The sequence below is a fragment of the Brassica napus genome, chromosome A6, assembly GCF_020379485.1.
Source record: "Brassica napus cultivar Da-Ae chromosome A6, Da-Ae, whole genome shotgun sequence".
In the NCBI taxonomy this organism is placed as follows: Eukaryota; Viridiplantae; Streptophyta; class Magnoliopsida; order Brassicales; family Brassicaceae; genus Brassica; species Brassica napus.
This window is the reverse complement of record NC_063439.1, coordinates 21,900,064-21,926,270: the sequence shown is the minus strand read 5'-3', so window position 1 is coordinate 21,926,270 and position 26,207 is coordinate 21,900,064. Positions and strand designations below refer to the sequence as shown.

Genomic DNA, 26,207 nt, shown 5'->3' with positions numbered 1-26,207 from the left:
TCTTCCGAACTGGAGTTCAGACTGATCTTCGTCGAGGTAGAAGCCATCCTCTCTTGAGTTTGGTTTGGAATTATTGCTTTCTTCTTCTTAATGTGTGGCTTAGTACAGCGATTGATCAAATGGCCGTACTTCTCACAGTTGAGACACTTAGGGGGAAGACTAGGATATTCAACCATAATCCGAACAGCATTTCCTTGCACATCTCGTACTTCAACTAGTTTGGGAGGATCCTGATCTAGAGTTATCTCAATCTTCACCTTCGTGTCACCAAAGTGGTAAGGATCCAATCTAGACTTCTCTGTATGGAGTGGTTCACCAATCGCACTAGCCATCACGCTAATGCCGTCAAGAGAATACAGTTGCGGCGGGACATTCTTCATAACAGCCCACGTAGGAGCAGTTTTGAGTTCATGTTCCTGAAGACTGCCCTCTGAAGACCAATGGTACACCGAGAATGCACAATGATCCACCTGCCAGTACCCCACTCGCAATACCCATTCTCTAGTTTGAATCGACGGAATGAAAATGAGACAACTAGTCGGAGATATTGTTCGAACGGTGATGTTTCCGAACTTTCCCCAAACTGGATTGAGGTCGGCAATGATTTTTGCTGGGTGAGGTCGGCGTCCATGGAAATGAACAACAATATGGTCTTTCCACATTTCTGAGGCTTGGAGTAAGACGGCTGGGGGCGCTTGCACGACCGGTGTACCATCTTCGAGATAGGTGGGATCTGAGATCTTCCTAAGGTTTCTGAGAGACGCTTTAAACCTTTCGGCGTACGTCGGAGCTGAGGAAGAGGGAATCGCGGCCGGCGTAGAAGCAATCTGGAGCTTAACTTCGATTTGAGAGTCAAACGCCTTGGCTTCTTTATCCGAAATTGCGAGAGGGTTTCGAGAAGAGATGACCTTAGCGTAAGGAATCATTTTTCGGTAAGAAGAGGGGAGGGAGGAGGTTCTCGTCCTCGGGCGTGAGGCCTGTTGACGGCGGCGACGAGAAAAACCTAATCGCACATAGAGTCGCAAGGAGAGAGAAAAAACGCGTTCTTTAATTGAATCTTCAGGAAAAATAATTAAACATGACTGGTGTATACCTTGATTTGTATTATTTTTGTTCTTTTTAGATAAACAACAAAAATGTACATCTTACTACCATAACTTATTTGGATCGAAGATCGTAGCACATCATGACATTAGTAAATTATTTCTCTTCAATGCTTGTTTTTGGAAAAATAATAATTAACTAATTGGCAGTTTTGCCTCAAATTGACTTAAACCCTGGATTTAAGAAAATGGGTGAAAAACTTGAAGCACATGGAACTTGTTCCTGAGCAAATAAAACCAAGTAGCGTTTCATCAACAACGATTCAGAAAGTATGTATAATCATAATACGAACAAGGATATAGAAGCAGTGATTAAAGTATATATGCGAAAGCAACATCACAAAAAGACATCACATATTGCCTTCAAATCTATATTTAATTTAAAATTTTACCAAAGAAGTATATATGTGAATGAGATCAAATGGTTCATTACTTAGATTATTATAAAATATAGAATAGATGTTTGGTTTAGAAAATGACAAAAATTGCAACAAAATAATTGGCAAGTCAAAAACAAATCATCATACTCTCTCTTTTACTTTATTTGTCGTTTTAGATTTATGCACATAGATTAAGAAAATATTTAATTTTTCATATTTGCAAAATAAAAATATCATTATCTATACACCTAACAATATTTTAACCAATAAAAAAATAAAATTAAGAATATTGTTATTAAATTTTGCATTGAAAACATTTAAAATGGAGCAAACTATAAATAATACGAAATGGAAGAAGTATTAGTTTGATTATTATTTGGATTTTGGAATATCAACTGTGCCCAGTGTGTGTTTTATTCAGGCCCATGAATTTCACGTCAAGTCTCGCTGTTGGGGCAATGGCAGCAGTAAATCACATGGCCATTTGTTATTACGCTAAATCCAAGGGTTTATGATGCTATTTGGATATGATTTGCAGCTAACAGTAATTATATGTGGGTTTACTTTTGATATTCCACAACAATATTCCACTAGATTTTACTTTATCCATTGTTGGAAGGGAATATATCATTTGTTTAATCAAGATAGTCAAGTCCCAAAATTGTTAGATTAATAAATAAATATCTACATATATGAATAAATTAATATTAAACCATAGGATGGATACGGATTGATGTGAAATAATAGCAGTGGATATAAAATTGTGGGATTGAAATTGTTTAGTCAACTTTTATTCTATCAAATTATACCACAAGCAAATTAGATCACTACAAATGTACCTAAACAAGCAAAGTCATACTTCAAACCTTTACTTTAAGGCTTTGAGCTGTGCAATAATACATGAAAAAATATTTTGCTGAAGCAAACTTAGACAGTAAAAATTAATTGATTGAGAGTAAAGTTCAATCTTATTTTTAAGGTCAGTACATGTTTCAAAGCTTTTACTTCGAGTTTGAGTTGTGCCATGAGAATATTTTGGTGGAGTTGTAGGAGACTTCACAACTTGACATGAAAATTCTGGATTGTCAACTTGCGTAACTTTCTCCCTTGTGATATTATTACTAAGTAAAGTAATCTTGCACTTCCAAAACATTGGACCCATTTAAACATTTTTTGAGAAAAAGTTAAACATACTTATGGTTATGGATATCGATATGTACATTGGCTTACACTAATATATATATTGTATAACATCAGTCAGCAATGCATACTATTATTAATCAAAAATATACATATCAAACTTTCTAAAAAAATCTGGAAGTATTTATGTTTAAATTGGATATTTATATTCTAACCTCAGATTGATTACCATTTATTCATTTAACTATTACTATTTTATGACCGTTTACTTGTTTTGTGTCACCAATATACATCATGGAAACTTTATCTTGAATAACAATGCATGAACAACAAAACACAAATCACATTTTTAAGATCACTAGTTATTTTTAACTACGATTTTAAGTTTTTTTGTATCCTAATGGATTTTGACTGTGATATGTCATGTTGATTAATGTTTTAGCTAATATTAGTGACAATGACTAGTACAATTTAACGGCTAACTGAGTTTTGTTAATTGCATATTCAGCTACGTTCATCTATTCGAAATACTATAATCCAATAAAACATTAAATCTAATTATTGTTCGAGTATTCCGCCTCACATTTAACCAATTCATATTTTCCACTATTTTTACCGCTTTTAATCATATTCTCAGTAACCATAAAAAACTCATATAGATTAAATACTAAGTATAGTTGACTCAACTAAAAATAACTATATACAAAGTTTATAAATCACATAATTAAATATTATTTGAGATGAAATTAATATTACATTTATGGTCTCAAGCCTCAAAAAAAATTTGGGCTTTTGCCTAAATCCTCCTGATAATAAAAACGACACTCATACTTAAATTTTTAAAAACTAAAGATAATTTTAAAAGAAATCATAGAATCTTCTGAATTGGAAATCATGTGCAAATGATCCATTTAGATCGTATGAATAAAAGGAACACTCTTGTCTATAACTATTCTATTTTCCACCAACGCAAAAGCATCTAAATTTACTCTCTCCTTTAACTGATTAGTAAACAACCTGTTGGTTATGCCAAGGGGTCATCTCTTGTTGATCACGACTCCATCACGTAAAGCATAAACATATTATATATATATATGTGTGTGTGTTTGTGTGTGATGATTTATATTGAAAATATTATGCACATATATACACATTACTGGTATTGATAGTTGTATCATGTGAACCCGAAAGCGATTGATGTACGCAACCCTTAGATAGATAGACATGAGTTATTGATTTATGCTTGCCGGAGAGATTCGCTTCCACCTATGTGGGAGAGGCTTATACATTTACTGTGAAGCCAGAGAATATATTTGTTTATGCATATAACAAAAAGTCATAAAATTATTCGAAATCTGGTTGTGAATCAAACTTAGATACGAATATTTCTGTCTGTAATGATCTATCGATCTGTTTATATGACTTTGTGAGACATCCAAGAATCATATCTTGCTTGTCTTCTTTATTTAATTTATATATTTATCTTGTTTTTTATTCTTTTTTTGTTGATCTAAAGTGAACATGTAGTAGTAGTCTATACGCCCCTTTAGGTATCTGTGTATGCACATATTTGTTTATACAATCATGAAAATAGTTTATAAAAAAGTAACGGTAAAAAGTTGGAGGATGCTTAATAAATTATACAATATGAAAGTCAAGGTCACTATTGATATAACAAAAGACACCAGCTTTGAATTGTGTTACTCATTGGTGAGAAAACTAAGTCAGGTTGGATCGCGAAGAAGAATAGAGTTACCTCTGTAACAAATACCATCAAACACTCTTCGAATTTAGACAATACGACTTCAAGCCATGTTCAATATATGAAACTATGTCGATGCTAAAATGTAAGAAACAACTTCTGTTCATATAATAATATGACATGATACGTAAATAAAATATAACAAGTTATAACGTGAGCTAACTTTGCTTATTTTGTAGAGAACATAAGTATTCATTAAAAACATGATAATGATCGAAACAATTATTGTTGTTTCTACAAATTTTACATATGTACTTTTTAAACTATACATCTCTATAGAGTAACCAAAAACAAAACTAAAACAGAAAGAGACTGCTAATTAAGCCCAAAACCTTTTTCCTATCTGGCCTTCACATTTAATATACACAAGAGCCACTCAATATACTAATAAAATAATTTAACAGAAGTACTGTTCCAGATACTCTTAATCTCTGCAAGGTTGCCGGCCGTTTGGAAATAAATGAATCCATACCATTTGCATAAGATTCTTTTTGTACTATCCGACAATGTAGGTGCCGCCATCTGCACAGTTCAAACAAATAACTTTCTGTCAGTTTCCAAGCTATATACATACGTGTGTTGCACGAATAAAGAAGTAACTAACTGTAAGTCCGTAACCATAGGATCTATATCCCTTCAAGTTGTAATGGGTTAAGCCAATACTGAAACAAATTAGAAAGTAATGAAAAGTGTGTTTAAAGAACCAATGTCGAGTTGGCAAATGGTAAAGGGAGTGCTAATAGCCGCCTTCTGCTGCTCAGGTTCAATCTATGACTATTTACAATGTTTGGTTCCAGCAAAAAGGTGATGCTGGAGCTAGAAATATTTTTCACCCTGAAACCATCTTTCTTCTTACCAAAAAAAAAAGGTGTGTTTAAAGAGTTGACGTAACAAACTATTCCGGTGATTCTTCTTCCGACTCCGAGTCACTCATCTGGAACAGAGCTTCGAGTTCGAGAGACTAATCATCTGTGATTCGCCTTAGAAACCCTAACTCGACGAATGGATCAAGAAGAACGGTTGGTACGGGAAACCGGCGCACCCTCGTTCGGTTTACGTCCATTTCCAATTATAATTGGGCTGGTTCATGGATTGGATTTTTAAATATTTTAATTGATTAGGCTTACTCAATTTAGCCCAAGTAAAATTTTCCTTTTAACTGAATTTACCCAAGTAAAATTTTCCTTCTTTATTATCGAGCTATTTGATTGTGATTTGTGAATGCGAAAGATTCTCTGTAACTTTCGAAAATGATTTAGGCAAATCAATTGTTAGTAACCACAAAATTCAAAATTATTTTGCTTCCAGATCAGTTCGATTAGCCGATGCATTTATTATGATTTTAAAACTTATTTTTTCTGGTGATCCGTTATTATTTAATTATTTCGATTATAAGATTTCGATCATGCAACAAATCTTCACCGCGATAGTTTGTTGCTAAGAGCACCTCCAATGGTGTTACCCACCATTGGAGTCCTTAACATTAGTTTATTAATTTTTTTTTTTTTTTTTTTTTTATGAATAGTCAAGGACTCTTATCATAAATATTACTCCAATGGTGTTACCATTAAGGAATCCTTACAAAATTATTAATAAATATTTTTTAAAAGAAAATTTAAAATTTTTATTTATTGAATGAGAAAATAGAAACATACAACAATTAAACATTTGCATCATTACCAAACTTGTTCCAAATATTTTGGATCAAATCAAATTTCAATTGTTCATGCGTATGTGGGTCACGAACTTGAGTACGTATTTCAAGCATAGTTCGGAGATTTGAAGGCCTGCGAGTATATGACATATCCACCTCTGAACTTCTACTCGACTCTCCTTCTTCAAACTCTGATATATCACACCCGCTGTATCCATTGCGTTCATTTTCCACTATCATATTGTGGAGTATGATACATGTTCGCATAACCATCCCTATTTGGGTCTTGTCCCACAAAATAGCCGGGTTTTTAACTATTGCAAATCGAGCTTGCAATACTCCGAAAGCACGCTCCACATCTTTTCGGGTGGACTCCTGAACTTTAGCAAATAACTGTGCTTCAGGGCTTTGAGGGTTTGAGATAGATTGGATAAATGTTGACCATCTTGGATATATGCCGTCTGTGAGGTAGTAAGGCAAACCATATTGGTGTCCGTTTACGAGGTATTGTACCCTTGGAGCTCGACCTTGTAAAATGTCATCAAAAACAGGAGATCGATCGAGGACGTTAATATCGTTTAAGGTACCTGGAGGACCAAAAAAAGCGTGCCAAATCCAAAGATCTTGGGAAGCTACAGCTTCCAAGACAATGGTTGGCTTTCCTGATCCACGTGTGTACTGTCCTTTCCAAGCGGTTGGGCAATTTTTCCACTCCCAATGCATACAATCGATGCTTCCTATCATTCCCGGAAAGCCGCGAATCTCTCCAATATCGAGCAATCGTTGAAGATCCTCTGGAGTGGGTCTTCGCATATACTCTTCTCCAAATAAATCAATTACCCCTTCTGTGAAATTCGTTAAACATGAAAGTGCCGTGCTTTCACCAAGTCTGAGGTATTCGTCAACGGCGTCAGCCGCACAGCCATAAGCAAGCATACGAAGAGCTGCCGTACACTTTTGTAGTGGAGATAGACCTAATCTTCCGACAGCATCTCTTCTTTGTTGGAAGAAAGGATAATTTTCTGATAGACGATCGACAATACGCATGAAAACTTCCTTGTTCATGCGGAAACGGCGTCTGAATAAATGAGGCGGAAATGTTGGATTTTCACTGAAGTAGTCATTCCATAGACGGGAATGGCCCTCTTCGCGGTTTCTTTCGACATATGCACGTTTTCTCTCTTTCTTTTTTTGCTTCTTTACGATGTCGTTGTATGTATCTTCCAAATATTCATCGACTGCTTCATCTAAAGCCGCATTTAATCTGCGATCCACTTCATCTCCCATATTTGCCTATATTTCGTTTTAAAAAAATGATCATGATTCGTAAACTATAGTTTGAAATAAAAAGAATAAAATATAGTTTCAACCTAAAGAATAATATTTACTTTTCTTTGTAAACGTAAACTATAGTTTGAAATAAAAAGAATCAAATATAGTTATAAATTTACTTATCTTTGCTTTAACAAAATGTTCCTTTAGAAATCATATTCAGAGGTCTAAGTAAGTGAACAAATTAAGACTTTAATATGTATGATCACATGTATATTTACCAGGAAATATTATTGAAACCCTAAAACGTGGATCACAAGAATCTCATGAGCTCGAGAAAAATATTCAAACTTTATCGGATCACTAACTAAGAGACGCGGAGATGCGTAAGAAAGGAAGAGGAATTACGATTACCGGCGAGTTTGCAGAGTTTAGTGCAAAAAATTATGCACCGTGAAAGGTTAGAACCTGAGACGAGATGGATAGCGGCAGAAGAAAACTACCTTTGATAGATGGAGTTTAGAGTACAAGAAATGTTGATCATCAAAAGACAATGTTGAGAATTCTTAAACGTACGTTTGATAGATGGAGTTTAGAGTACAAGAAATGAAACATTACACACTGCCTTATAAAGGCACGAAAAGTTACACTCTGCCTTACATAGAATCCGTGACATGGTTATAAAAAAACAAATGAAAGCCGCAAGGAAAACATACAACCCGTGAACCTCTGAAATGGTTCACATGCGCAAGGAAAAAAGAAACACCCGTGACTGAAACAGCATCATTTGTCTTCATGTGGCACATGTCTTGTACTTCACCTGAAACAAAGCATTTGAGATGAGTAAGTAAAGTAGACAAAACGCAAACATTGTAATGGAAACATAACTACCACTAACAAACCATCACTCATGACAATAATTCAGACAACAGTTTCGTTTTCAGGGCCAATTCCATCTCATTGAGTGGCTCTGGTTTGGTTAGCAAACTCTCTAGCAAACTTTGCTTAGAGATTTGCTTTTTCAGCTCCATAAGTCCTTCTAGCTTGCTTAACTCTTCATCTTTTCCAGTTCTGTGCCTCTTACCCGCAGCCTTAGCAGCCTTAACCCCCACCGGTCTTTCTTCTGGCTCTGGCACTGGAGTTGCCTTGCGCTTATCCTTGTCCTTCTCCATATACGTAGAACACCATTTCACATCGTGCCTAAGCTCCCTCCACGCATGTTCTAAGTTGAACTTCATGTTGTGGTCACTGTTGAAGATATCCAACGCAGCCTTCATCACGTCATTGTCGTTTTGCCCGCTTCTCTGTTCCCTCAAGGCCGTGTCGTAGCAGCCAGCAAACTTACAGACCAGATCATTGATCCTGGCCCATCTTTGCTTGCATTGCCCTAGTTCTCTAGGCACCAGCCCAACGAGTAGAGGACTGGAGTTGTAATACTCTACAATCCTCTTCCAGAAGGCAGCGCCTTTCTGTTCGTTACTGACTATTGAATCTTTGCTGGTGTTGAGCCAAGCCCCAATGAGGACTAAATCGTCCTTGACAGTCCACTTCCTCCTCTCTTTCACACTTGGCTCTTGCGGAGGTTGGGTACTAACAAAAGGAGTTTCTAATGAGTCAAGGTCAACTGACCCTTGACTCGTTAACAGGTTAACAAAACTAGAGGAGCTTTCCATTTAGGAGTTTGTAAAGAGTATGAATAAAACTGTGTGATTCTCTACTAGAAACTAGTAAGATTAAATAAGGGATTATACATTCAATACAAGTAGAAAACTGTCCTATCACAACAGCTATAAAAAATTTAATGGTCGTTAACCTAAGCATTTATAACTACACACTCTACAAGTTCATTAACGCAACGTGTAAAGATTTCTAACTAAACAGGTGCATGTCCTATCCGTTTCTATTGTAACAACTAAAACTAGTAACTAGCGAGTTATATAGTAACTAATAAAGTTCAGTTAGACTAACCTCAGTGCAGTAACTCAAGTTCTGTCACCCGCTTTACCAGCATTGCAACCTGTGCCTGTACAGAGAACAGGTAACACAAACAATGGTTTAGAAATGTGTACAAACAACTAAATTTATTATGAAACTGACAATTGAAGCTCACCTTAAGTGCCTCACACTCTCTGAGAAGCTTCTCATGCTCGTGAACCCGTAGCTTCAGCCTCTCAACCTCTTCTGTCACACCCGTAACCCATGGTTGCCTGAAATGAAGGCCGTCATTCTGCCAAACAAAATAGTGGAAATTGGTCAAACAACAAACAAATAAGGAAGAACAAGAATCGCATATAAATAAATGAGATAGAAAGAAAAGTACTGACCTCGAAGTCTTTGCATATGAAGTATCTTTTCCCAGGGAGGTAGTCGTAAGTGTCCTCTTCATCAACGGTTTCCTTCGTGATTGAGCCACAAGGGCACAGTTTGGGAATGCCCTGTTGCGCTTCTGCAACGAAATCAACCATGCTGATGTACGCTTTGTGTGCTTTCATATCTCGAAGTTCTTCCTCCATTTCTGTACCTGCAACGAAAACAAATCCAGCGTCAAACCTTTCATCGAGTGTGAACCGACAAGAAAACCATTATACGATTTCAATCAAGAACAAAACCCTATTTCGATTTCATTCCCGACGAGAACAACAAACAATCGTATCTAAAAGAACAAATTAGCAAACGCAGAAAAAAACCCTATTTCGAATAAAATCCCCAATCCCATTTACTCAATCCAGAACCCGTAATCGCGTCAATAACAACACAACATCGCCTCGAAAAGAAGAAAATTACAAACCCAGACAAAAACCCTAATTCGATTGAAATACCCAATCCCATTTCAAACCCTAATTCTATTTAAACCCCACAATCGAACCCTTTCAACCGATGAAATTAACATGCATCAAGCCCAGAAGGAAAATTAACTGAAAGAGACGGCGGATTTACCTTCCACAACGACGATCACGATTCGCCCCTCTATCGCCTCCGTCACGGCTCTGGTTTTTTTTTTCCTTGGGTCGAACAAATGATTTTCTTCGCGTTTTTTTTTCACTCACCCCACCAAACACAAACGTGACTCCAGCCACTCACGTAACGCCAGCGCATTACGGACTCCCTCCTTTTAATCCTTAATTTAGGATTCATCCTTAGCTTAATCGATATTTTTAATGTTTATTTAATCACCAAAAGCTAAGGATTACACTTAAGGATTGACTAACAACCCGCGTTGTACATGCTCTAATGGCGACAAATTATAATATTTACTTGTCGCTAAAATGGCAAATCTATATAGCTCTATATATTGCGATGAATCTTATGTTTTCATATATATCCGTTGGTGGTACATCATCATTAGTCTCTGGCTATTTAATATGGTTACGTAGTTTTTCGTCATATATAATGATTGTCTTGTTGCTATATTTTTTTTTAATAAGTTAAAGAATTACAGAGTCACCCGGCCACCCCTTGATCTCATATATATATGAATAGAAACTATAAATTATTGTTATAGTTTATCGATAATATTTTTCATCATCTTTTTCAATGTTTTGTTTACGCCTAAGCTGTTTCCCCGGAGATGATGCATTGATGCATCTAGGGTAGGGCTGTTCAATATGGTAAAACCGAACCGTACCAAACCGAACCAAAATAGATAATATGGTTTGGTTTTGGTATATACCATATAAACCGAATGGATATAATTTTATAAAAACCGTAGGATTTGGATATAGTTTGGTATATAACCGATTAAACCGAATAAACCGAACAAAACCGATTAAAAATATAAACATGTAAATATGTATCTATTTTATAACAATACATGAAAATCTATTTGTTACATAAGTTAAATTTGTGTTAATAACTATTACCATAATTTTATAGTAATTAAAAAACTTAATTTGTAAATCACTTGAACTATAACTAAATAACAATACATCGCAATTCAGACATCTAATTTTTTAAGTCTTATTTTGATCTTTTTGCTTTATTTTAGTGTTCACTAAATTAATATGAAGATTATAAATTTGATGGACAATAATTAATGGAAAATTTTCAATTGAAAAAGCATGACTTTAATGAACACTAAATATGGAAGAGTGGAAAAACTTTTCTTTCATGTTTCTGTTTTGTTTCATATTTTTATTTTTAAAATTTCAAGCTTTGATTTTAGTTATAGATTTGATTATTTTATTTGATGGTAGAAACATTTTTACTTTTTTGTTCATTTATTTGAACATGTAATATATTTTTAATAAATGACGATGTTGACAATATGACTCTAAAATTCATATAATATGATCTCAAACAAAATAATTATGTTTTTTGGTATAAAACTGAATAAACCGAAAACCGACGGTATATAAACTGAACCGAACCAAAGTAAATATGGATTTAGAATGGTAGTTATATTTTACTAACCGAAATACCGAAAACCGAGAAAAACCGAACCAAAACCGAACCGATATCCGGATCTCAGCTCTAATTCATAAAGAAAATTGTCTCTAGATACAATATCACATTACAAAGTGAGATAAGTTATTCGCCTCTTATTAAACAAGAAATTAAGCGAAGTCAAGAATCATATTACAAATACACATAAGAACGAAAATGACATGTTGCAAACAAGTTTTCTAAACCAAGTTACTAAAACTGAAGTTACAAAAAAAAAAAGTTACTAAAACTGAAAATAATGATAACGTAATAAAACTATATTGAAATTATAGAAAAGTAATATATAATGTTGAAGGTCTAAATTGTATTATTATATTTAACCAAAGAAAAAATGATATCGATGTTATGATTTTTGTTGTAAATTTTACTTAAGTACTCCCTCCGTTCCTTAAATAAGCGTTGGCATGTCTCTCATTTGTTTTAGATTATTTTAAAAGTTAAAAACTGAAACGGAGTAATACATCGTCTATGTCTTGCTTTGGTCAAATTTTATTTTTATAATTTTTTTTGTCATAAATGATAGAGCTAGGCAACATATCAGGACCCAAAGAACTGAATCAAACCCGATCCGAAGAGTAGTACCGAACTTAAACCAAAATTGATTAATACATGATTGGGTATACAATTTAATATAGGAAGAACCAGATTCAAACCCGACTCGAACAAAATATTTCGGGAACCATAAAATGCTCAAAACACCGGAAATATCTAAAAACTTGTTTTCCATCATAATTTCCAAATAAATCCAGTTTTATTTTAATTTTATATATTTACTTTTACATTATTTAAATTTATATGTTTTATATTATTTCAGTTTCGGGTTTTTAGAATTTAAGGTACATTTTAATTTTTCAATTGTTTACATAATTTAAATGGATACCCAAACCAAACCCGTAATGTTTAGAATAGGGTTTAAATCTATAAGCCTAAAAATCTGAAATCCGAATAGACTCAAATCAAAACCAAACGGATCCTGATTAAGATATATAAGATTATGTGTTTTATTTATTTAATAATAATATAAGATTATATTTTTAGTTTTTCTCCTAGAATATTTAAATGTTTATTTGGGTTTATATAGAAACCGTTTTTAACAAAAATCAATACCAAATATATGCATCTATATATACCGGGTTTGCTGACATATTATATAATATAAACGTGTTTTAATCATTTTTTAAATAATTTAAAATTTTGTGCTATAATCATTTTTAAATAAGAATATGAGGATATAATTATTTTAGATGTTAGTGCCCAAACATATTCATTCAATAATAATGAACATCAAAAATATTCATACCTATGTATTGTTATGAAATCCTCGTTTATAGTAACAACTATAGATTCGGTAGAATCAGGTCATTAATGGCCAAAGATATGATCATTGATTTATTTACGGTTGGTGACATTTAAATATATTGATTAAATCTTTCTTTAAGCTAGATTTTAGGTTATTTATTTATTTATACTAATTAATATAGTAATGGCATTTCATTGTAAATAACTCAAAAACTAATGGCAGAATCCTAGTAGGGATTCTGCTTTAATAGTATATATATGATATTTCTTTTAGCATCTCTCTTTTTCTAATTAAGAAAACATCCATCTTAATAAATTTGGCATCAAAAGCTTCCTGAGTTGAAAACTGTATCGGAGTGTTAATCAAATTTTCCCGAATAAACCATAAATTTTGGTAAGCAAAGATATTATAACATTCCACTGGACCACAAGTAGTTTTCGGGTTGGCTTTTTAATTTCGATTTCTTGAAAGCTAGAATTAGGAAAATATTTAATTCCTACAAATCTATTTCAGTAACATGCAAGCAGCATGGTCGAAATCTATCGAATTCGAAGATGTATCATGTAATGGGCGTATTAACATACTTGACATTTTTCTCTTTTGATTTGATCTAATTTCTAACCAGCCCGATAAAATATCAAACGTTTGAAAAAAAAAATACATATATAAGAACATGAAGCTTTTTAATTAATTAAACCGGGCTATATATGCAACATTAGGTAAGGTACGCCTTGATAAATCGTATCCAAAACTGTATATAAATAATAGAATCCGACAATCAAGCAGGAATGCAGAATGACCATACCACTGGACCACTACAAATTGAAGAATCCTAGTTAATGTTCCAGTCATCGTTATCATATGGCATCACCTATTTTCACAGAATTTTTTTTGTAAATACAAAATAATATTACACAAAAAGTCAACATCCTCGGCTCGTTACATCATGCAACATCATAGACAACATCATAATATATAGTACTGTATTTATATATTATATTTGCCTTTTATTCTTCTGATCTTAGATCGAAATCTAAATAAATCATATAGTCTGTAAATTTTTAATATATTCTAAATTAAGTAAATGTTGATTGTTGTCTTATTATTTTTCAAGGCATTTGTTGGAGAGAAGATCCCACATTAAAAATAGGTAACCGATTTGAGTAATATATAAAGAAGTTATGTTATTCCATTTACCGCCAATTAGTTTTAAATTAAAAATCCAAAAAACTTATCATGGTATCAGAGCGGGTCCACGGCATGACCTTTTAATCTGACCCGGAAAATGGTTCAAGCATCCCATAAATTAATGGCACAAGAAAGACTTAATTTCTTCGAGATAGCTAGAAAAAGAGCATTATCTTAGAGCGGTACGATAAATTCTGCGAGATTTATGATCATATGTATCATTATCTTAAAAGAATGTGTTGGAGAGAAGATTCTATATTGAAAATATGTAATAGATTTGAATAATATATAAGAGACTTTAATTTGGTCATTCTACTTACCGCCAATTAGTTTTAAGTTTAAAGTCTAAAAAACTTATCAATACAAGAGTATTTTAACGAGGCAAAAAAACTCGAAAATTTCTTAAACGAAAAAGAAAAAAATTAAAGAATTTAAATCTTAATGATGACATATTAGATATTGCGTATCTACTAGTAAATTAATATGTATATGTTCACTACACAAGAAAGCTCGTTAAGGGTATCTTCAACCTTACTCTATTGTCCATTCTAAAATAGAATTTAAAATAAAAATGCTCTAATGGTATTCTATTTCTCACTCTATAATAGAATGGTTTATTCTAGATATAGAATAATTTTTTTTTTGTTCATAACTCTATTTTCTATTCTAAAATAGAGTATTATTAAAACAAACTCAAACTCTATTATAAAGTTACTCTATTTTAAAATAAAAAATAATGTAAACTATCGGAGATTGTGTAAGAAAATATGTCTATGTTGAACTTTGAAATCTTATTGCATTTTAATCTAGATGCAATTAAAGGGAGGGAGACATACGGCCCTTACATGATTTGATCATACCCCCTTTTAACATAGTTGTTTATTTTCATCCTTAAAGACCAATTATATGTGCACGCAAGAAACTCGCCCTTCTGTGTCTGTATAACATTATAGACTATCAAGCGATATTATTTTGAAAACAAATTGCAATACTATCACGTTCGTCACCCAACTGCCTGTCATAAATTTGAGTTTGTGCCTTCTGATTTTCACATAATGTTCCAAACTAGTGACGCTGGACTGGCCCTAGCTGGGTATCTTTGATTAATGTAATATGTATCTGTCACACGTTATATGTAATTTACATTATTATTCGTAAGACCCAAATAAAATACTCCAAGTTGCACTTAAATAAATAGTTTCGTGTGCGACTGCATACACATAATTATATTATTTCTCGGTTCGACCCAAAAAAAGAAAATTTTTAATTTCAAAATTAAACTTATCAAATCAAAATGAAAATACAATAAAATGTCTGTAATCGAAACTGATATGCATAATACATCAACTCAATAAGAATCATATATAGCCATAAAACCTAGCACAAACAACAAAGTCCACCGTTTAAAGTGTTCATACTATTTGAAGAGACTGCAATAATTAATAATCAGGAAACAAATTCAATGAATGTTCCCTTAAGGGTATGTTCAGTCCTTCCTTACATTTAGGTTGGAACTTGTATACTGAGAAATATAAATATGATTTACGCTTTACAATTATCATTAAAAACTGTTTCCTGACTAAAGGAGATTCGGATATACAGCTAGGTTTGTTATCAATATCACTAGTTACTTTGTTTAACAACCTTAACTATAACTAGCTCTTGTAAAAACCTTAACTATAACTAATTATCGATCGAAAAAAAAAATTCATTTCTTAAATTTATGATTATATCTAAGTCAAAAACATGTTTTGTATAGCATCACTTTTTGAGATTTTACTAGCTATACCACCATAAATAGACCACCATATTGTAACTCTTTCATTATTATTTTGTAGATCCACGTACTTCACTATCTGACCATCAAACGTGCTAATTCAACTGGAATAGTTTAGTTTAATATGTGTGACAAAAAAAACTTTAATACTATTTGTTAGTGGTTTGTAATCTAACGTAGAGCACCTCACATGTAACAGTAGCTCTGGCCATTGATGCGTCGAAGTTGACCAAAAATTTTGATTCTCTTAATAATTATGACAATACTGATGTTATGAGTTAATCTAACTTAAACCAAAAGACAATCTTTCTATATATTTCTGGAATTTTTGTAAGTGATATCTAAACTTATAATTCGATCATTATCCCAACCTACATTCTTCTTCTTCTTCTTTTTTGAGAAAAGACAATTGTACTCCGCATTAATTACAACAGACACACAGTAAGAGGGACCAAGAGATGGGAATATAGAGTGCACGAGATTCCATATTGTTCATGTTTAAATTACATACGTAACAGTTTAAGAGTTATATGCAACAGTACCGCGCGCATAAGTTAAAAAAAAATAACAGTACCGCATATGCAGAACGGACCACTAATTATTCCTCAAAAACCAAAGTACAACTCTCTACTTCATCCCATCTATGTGTATGTAAGTTAGTGTAAGGACCGAGGGCTAAAATAATTGCATAGGCTATGGATAGACACATGGGCTACAGCATACATTTGTGAATATTACAATTATTTCATCAAAAGTAAAATACTCCTCAGCTATATATGTATATCATTATAATTATTTAAAACTTCGTTGGTGAAAAGAAAAGTGGTCTGCTATATATAGCCAAAGACTAGCAAGAAAATAGAAGTTGTGAGTTTAGAAGCTACTGCAAATTACAAAAAAAAATGGAGAGTCTGATGATGATGGAAACGGCCAAGACCATTTGGTGGATAATAGTTATAGGAGCGCTAGGTTTAGGGTTTCGTATATACAGCAAAGCCATGACGGAGCAATGGAGGATGCGGAGGAGGCTGACGATGCAAGGTGTGAAGGGTCCTCCGCCGTCGCTATTTCGCGGAAACGTGCCGGAGATGCAAAGAATTCAATCACAAACAATGATCAATAAACACTACTCTGGTGATAATATCATCGCACATGACTACACTTCTTCTCTCTTCCCCTATCTCGATCATTGGCGAAAACAATACGGTATGCTTACTTTTTTTTGGTTCAAAAGGCTATAATAATATAGTCTATAGTTTTAATTCGAGGCGGATTAGTCCTTTCGGATTACATAAAACTTTTTTTTTCTGGACGGATGAAGCAAACAGAAACAAACTAATACATATCTTCATAAAATCTATATGCGGTGCGGTGGTCAAGTTTTCTTCTTTTTTTTTTTTTTTTTTGGTAGACTACATCTTGTATATATTGATCGAGAATCGGAGATTTTAATCTACTTGGTTATATATAATTACGTACGCACATATAATATGTAACTGCGTAGTGGTTGATTTACATACATGCGTCTTTTTTTTCATACATATATGCATACTGATTGAGAGCTTATATATACATATATATGTATGTATATATGTGTGTGTGTGTGTCAATGTGTGTAACATATGCATGGACTGACAACTAATGCCGCAGAATTTAAAATTTGAGAAAAGCTGTCTTATTCATTAGTTAGTTTATAGAAAGCCAATAAGGTTTTTGTGATCGGGTAAACTTGATCAAAAGCTAGCAGCTTATATATTATATGATTTCCTTCTCAATGATTCATTTTATTCCTTTTTCTAGTAATAGAGATATATATCTTTTAAAATTTTAAATTTGTTAAATAGAAAAAGAAGTTGTCACTTCGCCAACACGCGTGGAACCGTATAATGTAATTTATCATCACTTCAGTTGATTTAAGAAATAACTAATCACTAGGTTAAGACATGCGCCTTGCGCGGGATGAACATTATATATATAAATTATTTTATATATTATATGTTTATAACATATTATGAAATAATAAATATATATTGAATAATTAAAACGTCATTATCTACTACTTATATAATTAAATTGGTGCGAACATATAAATAAATTTTATAAATCAAAAAAATATTTTTCTATTTGATATGATATATAATTAAATTTAAATGACAGTAACATATATATGGTATATTTTAATATTAATATTTATTAGATGATGATTTTTGCTCATATTTTTTTTATCATTTGTATCTGTTAATATAGCACAAAGTCTAAATTAGTGATAACAAAATTTTCACTGTGGGATTAATGGTTTAAGTAATTTATATTTAAAAAAATTAAGTTGTCAATATGTTTTCAAATTTTTTATCAAAAAAATGTTCAAAATAAATTTTAAAATTAAGATATTTATGTATTTTTATATGGCATATAGTTTAATTTAAAATGATCATATATTTACATATCTTTTATTTTTGATACTTATTAAGTGAGACTTTCAACTTATATTATTTTTTAATTATTTGTATCATGTCATAACAAAAGTTTTAAATTATAGATCACAAAATGTGAATGTGAAACTTTTAACAGTTTTAGTAATTTATACTCGTTTTTAAAAATTCAAAATACAATATATAAATAATTTTTTTAATTTTTATTATATGGTTACTATGATTGTTTAATTTATTTTAATAGCTTAAAATTAAACACATATAATTATAATATACACTTATTTTTATCAAATCTTTATTATTAAAAATCATTAATTGTCATATATACTTTAGTCACATTAGGAAATTCCGTAATCTAATTTAAGGAAATAATGAAGCACATTAATAATGTATTTATTGTGGTTTAATAAAAAGCTTATTGTATTTTTAGATGGACCAACCTATTTCTCTAAAGATTCTAAGAATCATTCTAGTGATGACATGTGGCTACAAAAAAAATGTTGCAATGCTTCTCAAATAATATATAGGGGATGGATCGTCGCGGTTTTCTTTAATCCGATAAATAATTTCTTGTTTTTTGGAAATATATAACTAATTATATCTTTACATTTATTGTATATTTCTTCTAAAAATATAATTTATCGAAAATAATGATAATGAAGGGAGGGTGTACACATACTCGACGGGGATGAAGCAACACTTGTACGCAAACCACCCTGAGGTGGTGAAAGAGCTTAACCAAGCCAACACTCTTAACCTTGGCAAAGTCTCCTACGTCACCAAACGCCTTAAATCCATTCTCGGCCGTGGCGTCATCACATCTAATGGGCCTCATTGGGCCCATCAACGCCGTATCATCGCCCCTGAGTTCTTCCTCGACAAAGTCAAGGGAATGGTTGGTTTGGTGGTTGAATCGGCGATGCCAATGCTTAGCAAATGGGAAGAGATGGTTAAAAGTAGAGAAGGTGAAACATTTTGTGACATAAGAGTGGACGAAGACCTAAGAGCTGTCTCTGCTGATGTCATCTCTAGAGCTTGCTTTGGGAGCTCTTTCTCCAAAGGCAAAGAGATCTTCTCTAAGCTTAGATGTCTTCAAAAGGCCATCACTCACAATAACATCCTCTTCAGCCTCAATGGCTTCACGTATGTGGATTTATAAAACCATTTAGTTATATATTATTTATATACTTTAAGCAAATATAGTATTGTTGGTTTATTATTATGTGTGTATATGGTTGCAAGTGATATTGTGTTCGGGACTAAGAAGCATGGGAGTGGAAATATTGAGGAGCTAGAGAAGCATATCGAGTCTTTGATATGGGAAACAGTTAAGGAGAGAGAGAAAGAATGTGTGGGAGATCACAAGAAGGATCTAATGCAATTGATACTAGAAGGAGCAATGAGTAGTTGTGATGGTAGCTTGGTGGACAAGGCATCATCTTACAAAAGTTTTGTGGTGGACAATTGTAAGAGCATCTATTTTGCTGGCCATGAGACCAGTGCGGTTGCTGTTTCTTGGTGTCTTATGCTCCTTGCTCTAAACCCTTCTTGGCAAACTCGGATTCGTGATGAAGTCTTGCGTTTCTGTACGAATGGTATCCCCGACATAAATTCTATTTCCAGCCTCAAGACGGTAAGTCGAGTCTCTCGTCCTCAAAATATAGACCATTTTCAGAACCTAACATCTCTTATATAGGTGACAATGGTTATTCAAGAAACGTTGAGGTTATATCCACCAGCAGCATTTGTGTCAAGAGAAGCACTTGAGGACACAAAACTTGGAAACCTCGTGGTGCCAAAGGGAGTATGCATCTGGACATTGATCCCTACGTTGCACAGAGATCCCGAGATATGGGGAGCTGATGCAAATGAATTTAGGCCAGAGAGATTCAGTGAAGGTGTCTCTAAAGCTTGTAAATACCCTCAGTCCTTCGTTCCGTTTGGCTTAGGTACAAGGCTGTGTTTAGGAAAAAACTTTGGTATGATGGAGCTCAAGGTTCTTGTGTCTCTTATTGTGTCAAGGTTTAGTTTTACTCTATCTCCCACATACCAACACTCTCCAGTGTTTAGAATGCTTGTTGAGCCTCAACATGGTGTTGTCATTAGGGTTATTCCAAATTAAATAAGATCTTATGATATATATATATGGTGCTAGCTTGTGGCTTTAGTTTTTACTCCCTTAATAGTAACAATATTTTCTTTCATATGTGATATTGTAAATAATGATTTACAAATATTTATCGAAAAAAAACTTGTACTAAGTAGGGTTTACCAATACTCATCGTTTTCGTTTTTATAGTGGAAGTAACTTGTATTTATTGGAAAAATATTGTTTGACGGTGATGCATTTTTCTCTTTCTTAAATCTATTTATTGCTTAAATTCCTAAGCCACACTTTGGTAATAATTTGGGTGATCGGTAGTGTCTGTAGAAGCTGTGAACATCCTTTTTAATTTTTAGAACCATTTTTTAAAACAATCATACTTTTATTTTAGAAGCTTTAGACTGACTTTTAATTTTTACAGCCAATTTAAAAGCAATCATGCTATTATTTTTATGTTAGCTTTAGAAAGCATTTTTTCAGAGCTTTTATTTAGTGCTCTGAAAGAATTTCTAGAACAAAGTAAATTAAAGCCAAAGCTAAAAATTTAAAACCTAAATCTTAGAGCAAAAAATAGAAAGCCACAGCTTCATCCAATCAAACCCAAATGTTAGCTGAGTGATCAAAGTTCAAGGATGTTGTAAATCATAAACAAAATAAAGAACTCTCGATTGTTATCCTACCATTAGCACGTCCGACTCTTTTGCACTCTCTTTTCTTTTTAACACTGAAAAATTATATTTCACATTAGAAACAGATTACACAAGATCAAATCCAAAGCCCACGAGTTATACAAACCCTTCAGAGTCCAAAACCAGCGGATAAAAATCAAATCCAAACTCTTTTGCACTGTCATACAATACATCCCGAACAGTAACGATTCTACTTTATAATATTTTTTTAGAATATACTAGATTTTTTAACCGCGCTACGCGTAGATAAGATATTATATGTATTTCTCAATTCTAAAAAATAATGTATAATATTGTATTATATTATTTAAAGAATATAAAATAAGACTACATAACGTAAATATATTTTTTATATTTTCTTTGTGGAAATCATTATGTTGTTTGATTGTTGTACTTAATTCACATATTTGCATAGATATTTGTGATAGATGAATAACTATATTTTTATTATCAGTAAATAATATATATTTATTATATAATATAAGAAAAATAGAATTATTTACTTTTTAACAAACTTGTCTCATGTTGGGGACTCAGTTATAGACATATCATATTCGAATGAAACATTTTTACACTTATCAATCTTCTTAACAATCAAGAAACAAATCTGAATATCAAAACAATATCTCATACGATCTCTTTGTGGAATAACTGCTCTGAAGAAATTGAATTTATGCATAAAAAAATGACTGGAAATGGATGTGCATATGTGTTATCTAAGTCAGCTTTACAAAAAACTATTTATAGTTCATATATCATTTATGTTCATCCTATTTTTTTGTCCATCATTTCTTAAACATCTTGAAATAAGTAATGCTAATTAATAATAAACTTTTTGCTCACAAAATAAAAATCAAATTTGTCTAATTATCGCTTAATTTGTCTAACTGATATATGTATTTCTCAATTCTAAAAAAATAATGTATAATATTGTATTACATTATTTAAAGAATATAAAATATGACTACATAACATAAATATATTTTTCAAATTTTCTTTGTGGAAATCATTATGTTGTTTGATTGTTGTACTTGATTCACATATTTGCATAGATATTTGTGATAGATGAATAACTATATTTTTATTATCAGTAAATAATATATATTGATTATATAATATAAGAAAAATAAAATTATTTACTTTTTAAACAAACTTGTCTCATGTTGGGGACTCGGTTATAGACATATCATATTCGATGGAGACATTTTTACAGTTATCAATCTTCTTAACATTGAAAAAACAAATCTACATATCAAAACAATATCTCATGCGATCTATTTGTGGAATAACTACTCTGAAGAAATTGAATTTAGGCATCAAAAAGGACTGGAAATGGATGTGCAGATATGTTATCTAAGTCTGCTTCACAAAGTACTATTCATAATTCATATATCATTAATGTCCATCCTATTTTTTTGTCCACCATTTCATAAACATCTTGAAATAACTGATGCTAATTAATAATAAACTTTTTGCTGGAAAAAGAAATCAAATTTGTCTAAGTATCGCTTAAATATTTTATTAATATGGTCTAAGAAGTTTTTAAGTGATATCATAGTTTAATTTATTAGTTTTTTTGTTAATTTTTATAGGTTTTTGTATTTAAGATTTTTTTCCATATTAAGCTTCTATTTCTTTCACAGAATTATATATATATATATATATATCATAAAAATTACCATCAAATCAGTTTTACTTATTTATTATTTTGTTTTAACGAAAATACACTTTTTAAATAATTTAATTTAAAATTTAATTATATATTAATTTGCTGTATTTTAACAATTTCATTGATTTAATTAATTTGCTTTGGTGGATAACTTAAAAAGTTTTCATATGAATCTGGGAAAGCAAGCTTATGTTGTTATATTATATTTAGTTTGTGTATATAGAATCTATATATAATGCTAGTGTAATAAAGAAAGAACAATATTTTTTTGTAACTTCAAAAAGATACATTATTACAATTTGAAATGAATCAAAATTGAATAAAATGGTAATTAAATATTTGTAAATCTAATTGCTTAGTTGGATTCTCATGAAAAAAAAATTGATTGGTTAAACAAATGTTTCAAAGTTTGTTGTGGTATTGTTTTGTCTATAAATTATAAAATTTATTGAATTAATATATTTAATTATTGCATCCTTAAATAATATTTTATTAACACATTAGAAAAATATGTTTTGAGTTGTTTTGTCAAATTGTACAAAAATATATGCTTTTTCATATTTGTAATTTCAAAAAGATACATTATGACAATTTGAAATTAATAAAAATTGAATAAAATGGTAATTAAATATTTGTAAATCTAATTTTTTTTATCTTGTTTAGTTGGATTCTCATGAAAAAAAATCGATAGGTTAAACAAATGTTTCAAAGTTTGTTGTGTTATTGTTTTGTCTATAATTACAAAATTTATTGAATTAATATATTTAATTATTGCACCCTTAAATAATATTTTATTAAGACATTAGAGAAGTATGTTTTGAGTTGTTTTGTCAAAATTTTACAAAAATCTATGCTTTTTCATATTTGTCACGAAAATTTATATGTTAAACTTACTTTTACAAAATTCTTAACTTTGTCACGAAAACAAAAATCTATGCTTTTTCATATTTGTCAACGTTCTCACACTTTCTAAGAATATATTAGCTTGGTCACTTACTTATTTTTTTTTACAAAACAAAGTATCGGAGTCTTGAAAGTTGAATTCATATTATTGTAAATGTACATAAGAGTTTGTGATTATATACTTAGTGGTTCTTGTATATGTGTCCAAGAAAGTTTCAATGGCTTAGTGGTAACTGTCATATATATATATCATACTAATCCGGGTTCGATTCTCACCTTCGCATTGTTTTTTTTTATTTTTTACGAAAAATAAATGAGATGACATGGCAATTTCGGGTTCTCTGTTTAGTTGATTTTTCTATCCTATGTGGACACTCTCTCCATGGCTTATATCTCCCTTTTAGTATAGTATAGATAGTTAGACTAGTGTGATCTGGGATGGATTCAGTGATATCAGCACACACATAATTCAACAACCCACGAAACTACAAGGCCCACAAGGCCACAACTATGTTAGCTTCGGAACTTTGCTCACTTATATGGCTCGATACACAAATATCGTTAGTTATTTTATTTTCTTCTTTAATTTATTTTTATTCTAACTTCAATATATTAGTATTGGTTTATTGGGTTTGATAATCATAGTCTGCTTGTTGGAAAAAGAAGAAAAATACAATCGTAGTATTATGCTACAAGTGAAAACGACATTGTTGGTTTAGTTTTGATCTATAGTTTAATGAGAATATTACACTCTAAGGCAGTTTCTAAGTTTCTAATAACACAATGGGTCACATTCAGCTACTAGGACAGTTTCTTCTAACTAATCCACTTTTCTCCACTTGTACCTAATCAATATAGTTCATCCGTAACTACTCATAGGAAAAGCCCAACTAGTTTATTGGCGGGAACCTATATCCACCGCATATCTCCCTCCCATCCAACGTCCCATAATAAATCTGTCATATATGACAAGACATATATCTGTCTAAATTCTCACCCTTTAGATTTACTTTTTGTCTTTTACTTTTTACGGCCCAGATTTAATTTGTTATTCTCCCTTCTTCATCTTCATCGTTTTGTTTCAAACTTTTTTTTAGAAAGAATAAACACCGTAATCTACAGCTTTGTTTATATTTGGCCACAAATTAACTTCAGCTAAACTTGTGGTTAGTTTTCTAACATCCAATTATCAAAATTAATTCATTTTCTCTGTTATATTAATTAATCCAATTATGAACATGTATGAGCTGTTTTGAAGACGATTTTATCATTTATGCCCACCCCTACTGATATTCAATAAGTTCAGGTCCGCTTATCCAAATCTGAGTTTTTGACATCAGCCACGAGTAATTAGTACACATTGTCTTTTAGCATGTGTACATCTTAGTTACGTCCACATGTACACATTTTTCACAACGTCCGGGGTTGTACATTTGTGCCTGTCTATATGTACAACTTTGTTTCACAGGCTGAATTGTAATTTGAGAGAACAAGTATGAACATGTATAAGCTGGTTTGAAGACGCTTTAACATTTTATGTCCACCTTAACTGATACCCAATATGTTCGGTTACCATGTGTATTACTTTTTCACGTCCACATGTACATGCATTTATCTACCTCGTGGTTGTACATGTATTTAATACAGGTTGGTTTTAGTGTACAATACCTCTTGATTTGTACTTACACATGTTCTTTAGTCACACACACATTTATCTAAGGGTGCTTTCCTTGAACAAAAGCTGTTTCGTCCAAACAACACAAATACTACAATATCCGTCCTTACATAATATGTTCTTTAAACACAAATACTACAAAAGGCAAAATACGTCATCCCGTTCTATAATATCCCAACAACACAAAATACACCCTCCCTTTTAAACCAAACAACGCATAGATGTCTACAATTATCACAAGTACAAAGGCACAACCCAATCCGTGTAAATCTCCATCGCATACTACTTCCTAAATATATCCACCAAGTCATGTCAGGTGAAGACATTATTAACCGCCGATGTTTATTAATTTGTTGACAAGTTTGAGTGAACGCGAGTACATGGTTGATTAGAAACTGTGTACAATCAGTAGGCAGTGTACGTAAATGTATCAGTGTACATGACGCATACTCATGAACAAGTCCACGGGTACATGTATCATTTAACAGGGTTGTGATGGCCAATGTAATGAACATATAATAGAATCGAAGAATGGTTTCATGGGAAATGGTGTGTATTTGTTGTGTAAGATACATAATTGTGTACGTATATTTCTCCGTCGTTGATGTATACCATAGAAATAAGACCATCCACAACGATTTGAAGCTTGAGAATATGTATAGTTTCATATGTACACACATGTACAACTCAAATAATGTACATATGAAATTTTGTTA

The 26,207-nt window shown here is 31.9% G+C and overlaps 3 protein-coding genes across 4 annotated transcripts; 1 reads left to right on the top strand and 2 right to left on the bottom strand.

Annotated features, from left to right (window-relative positions):
• Positions 1 to 5,869: 5,869 nt before the first annotated feature.
• Positions 5,870 to 10,540, bottom strand: LOC106355460 (putative nuclease HARBI1). Of its 2 annotated transcripts, XM_048735116.1 has the most exons (6): positions 10,249 to 10,540; positions 9,636 to 9,832; positions 9,422 to 9,538; positions 9,280 to 9,334; positions 7,726 to 8,131; positions 5,870 to 7,332 (listed from the first exon to the last, which is right to left on the bottom strand). In XM_048735116.1, exon 6 carries the CDS (start codon positions 7,324 to 7,326, stop codon positions 6,046 to 6,048), a length of 1,281 nt encoding a protein of 426 aa, XP_048591073.1. In that variant the 5' UTR covers positions 7,327 to 7,332; positions 7,726 to 8,131; positions 9,280 to 9,334; positions 9,422 to 9,538; positions 9,636 to 9,832; positions 10,249 to 10,540; the 3' UTR covers positions 5,870 to 6,045. The 2 variants fall into 2 exon arrangements, with proteins under 2 accessions (XP_048591073.1, XP_048591074.1); XM_048735117.1 differs by lacking the exon at positions 10,249 to 10,540 and having other exon boundaries at positions 5,874 to 7,332; positions 9,636 to 9,970.
• On the bottom strand, positions 8,220 to 8,984 carry LOC125610013 (glutathione S-transferase T3-like). The gene has a single exon (XM_048781658.1). It carries the CDS (start codon positions 8,982 to 8,984, stop codon positions 8,220 to 8,222), a length of 765 nt encoding a protein of 254 aa, XP_048637615.1.
• A 6,270-nt stretch (positions 10,541 to 16,810) lies between the features above and the next one.
• Positions 16,811 to 20,591, top strand: LOC106348504 (cytochrome P450 714A1). Its single transcript, XM_048735115.1, has 4 exons — positions 16,811 to 17,225; positions 19,114 to 19,594; positions 19,694 to 20,084; positions 20,148 to 20,591. Exons 1-4 carry the CDS (start codon positions 16,922 to 16,924, stop codon positions 20,571 to 20,573), a joined length of 1,602 nt encoding a protein of 533 aa, XP_048591072.1. The 5' UTR covers positions 16,811 to 16,921; the 3' UTR covers positions 20,574 to 20,591.
• The last annotated feature ends 5,616 nt before the right edge of the window (positions 20,592 to 26,207 follow it).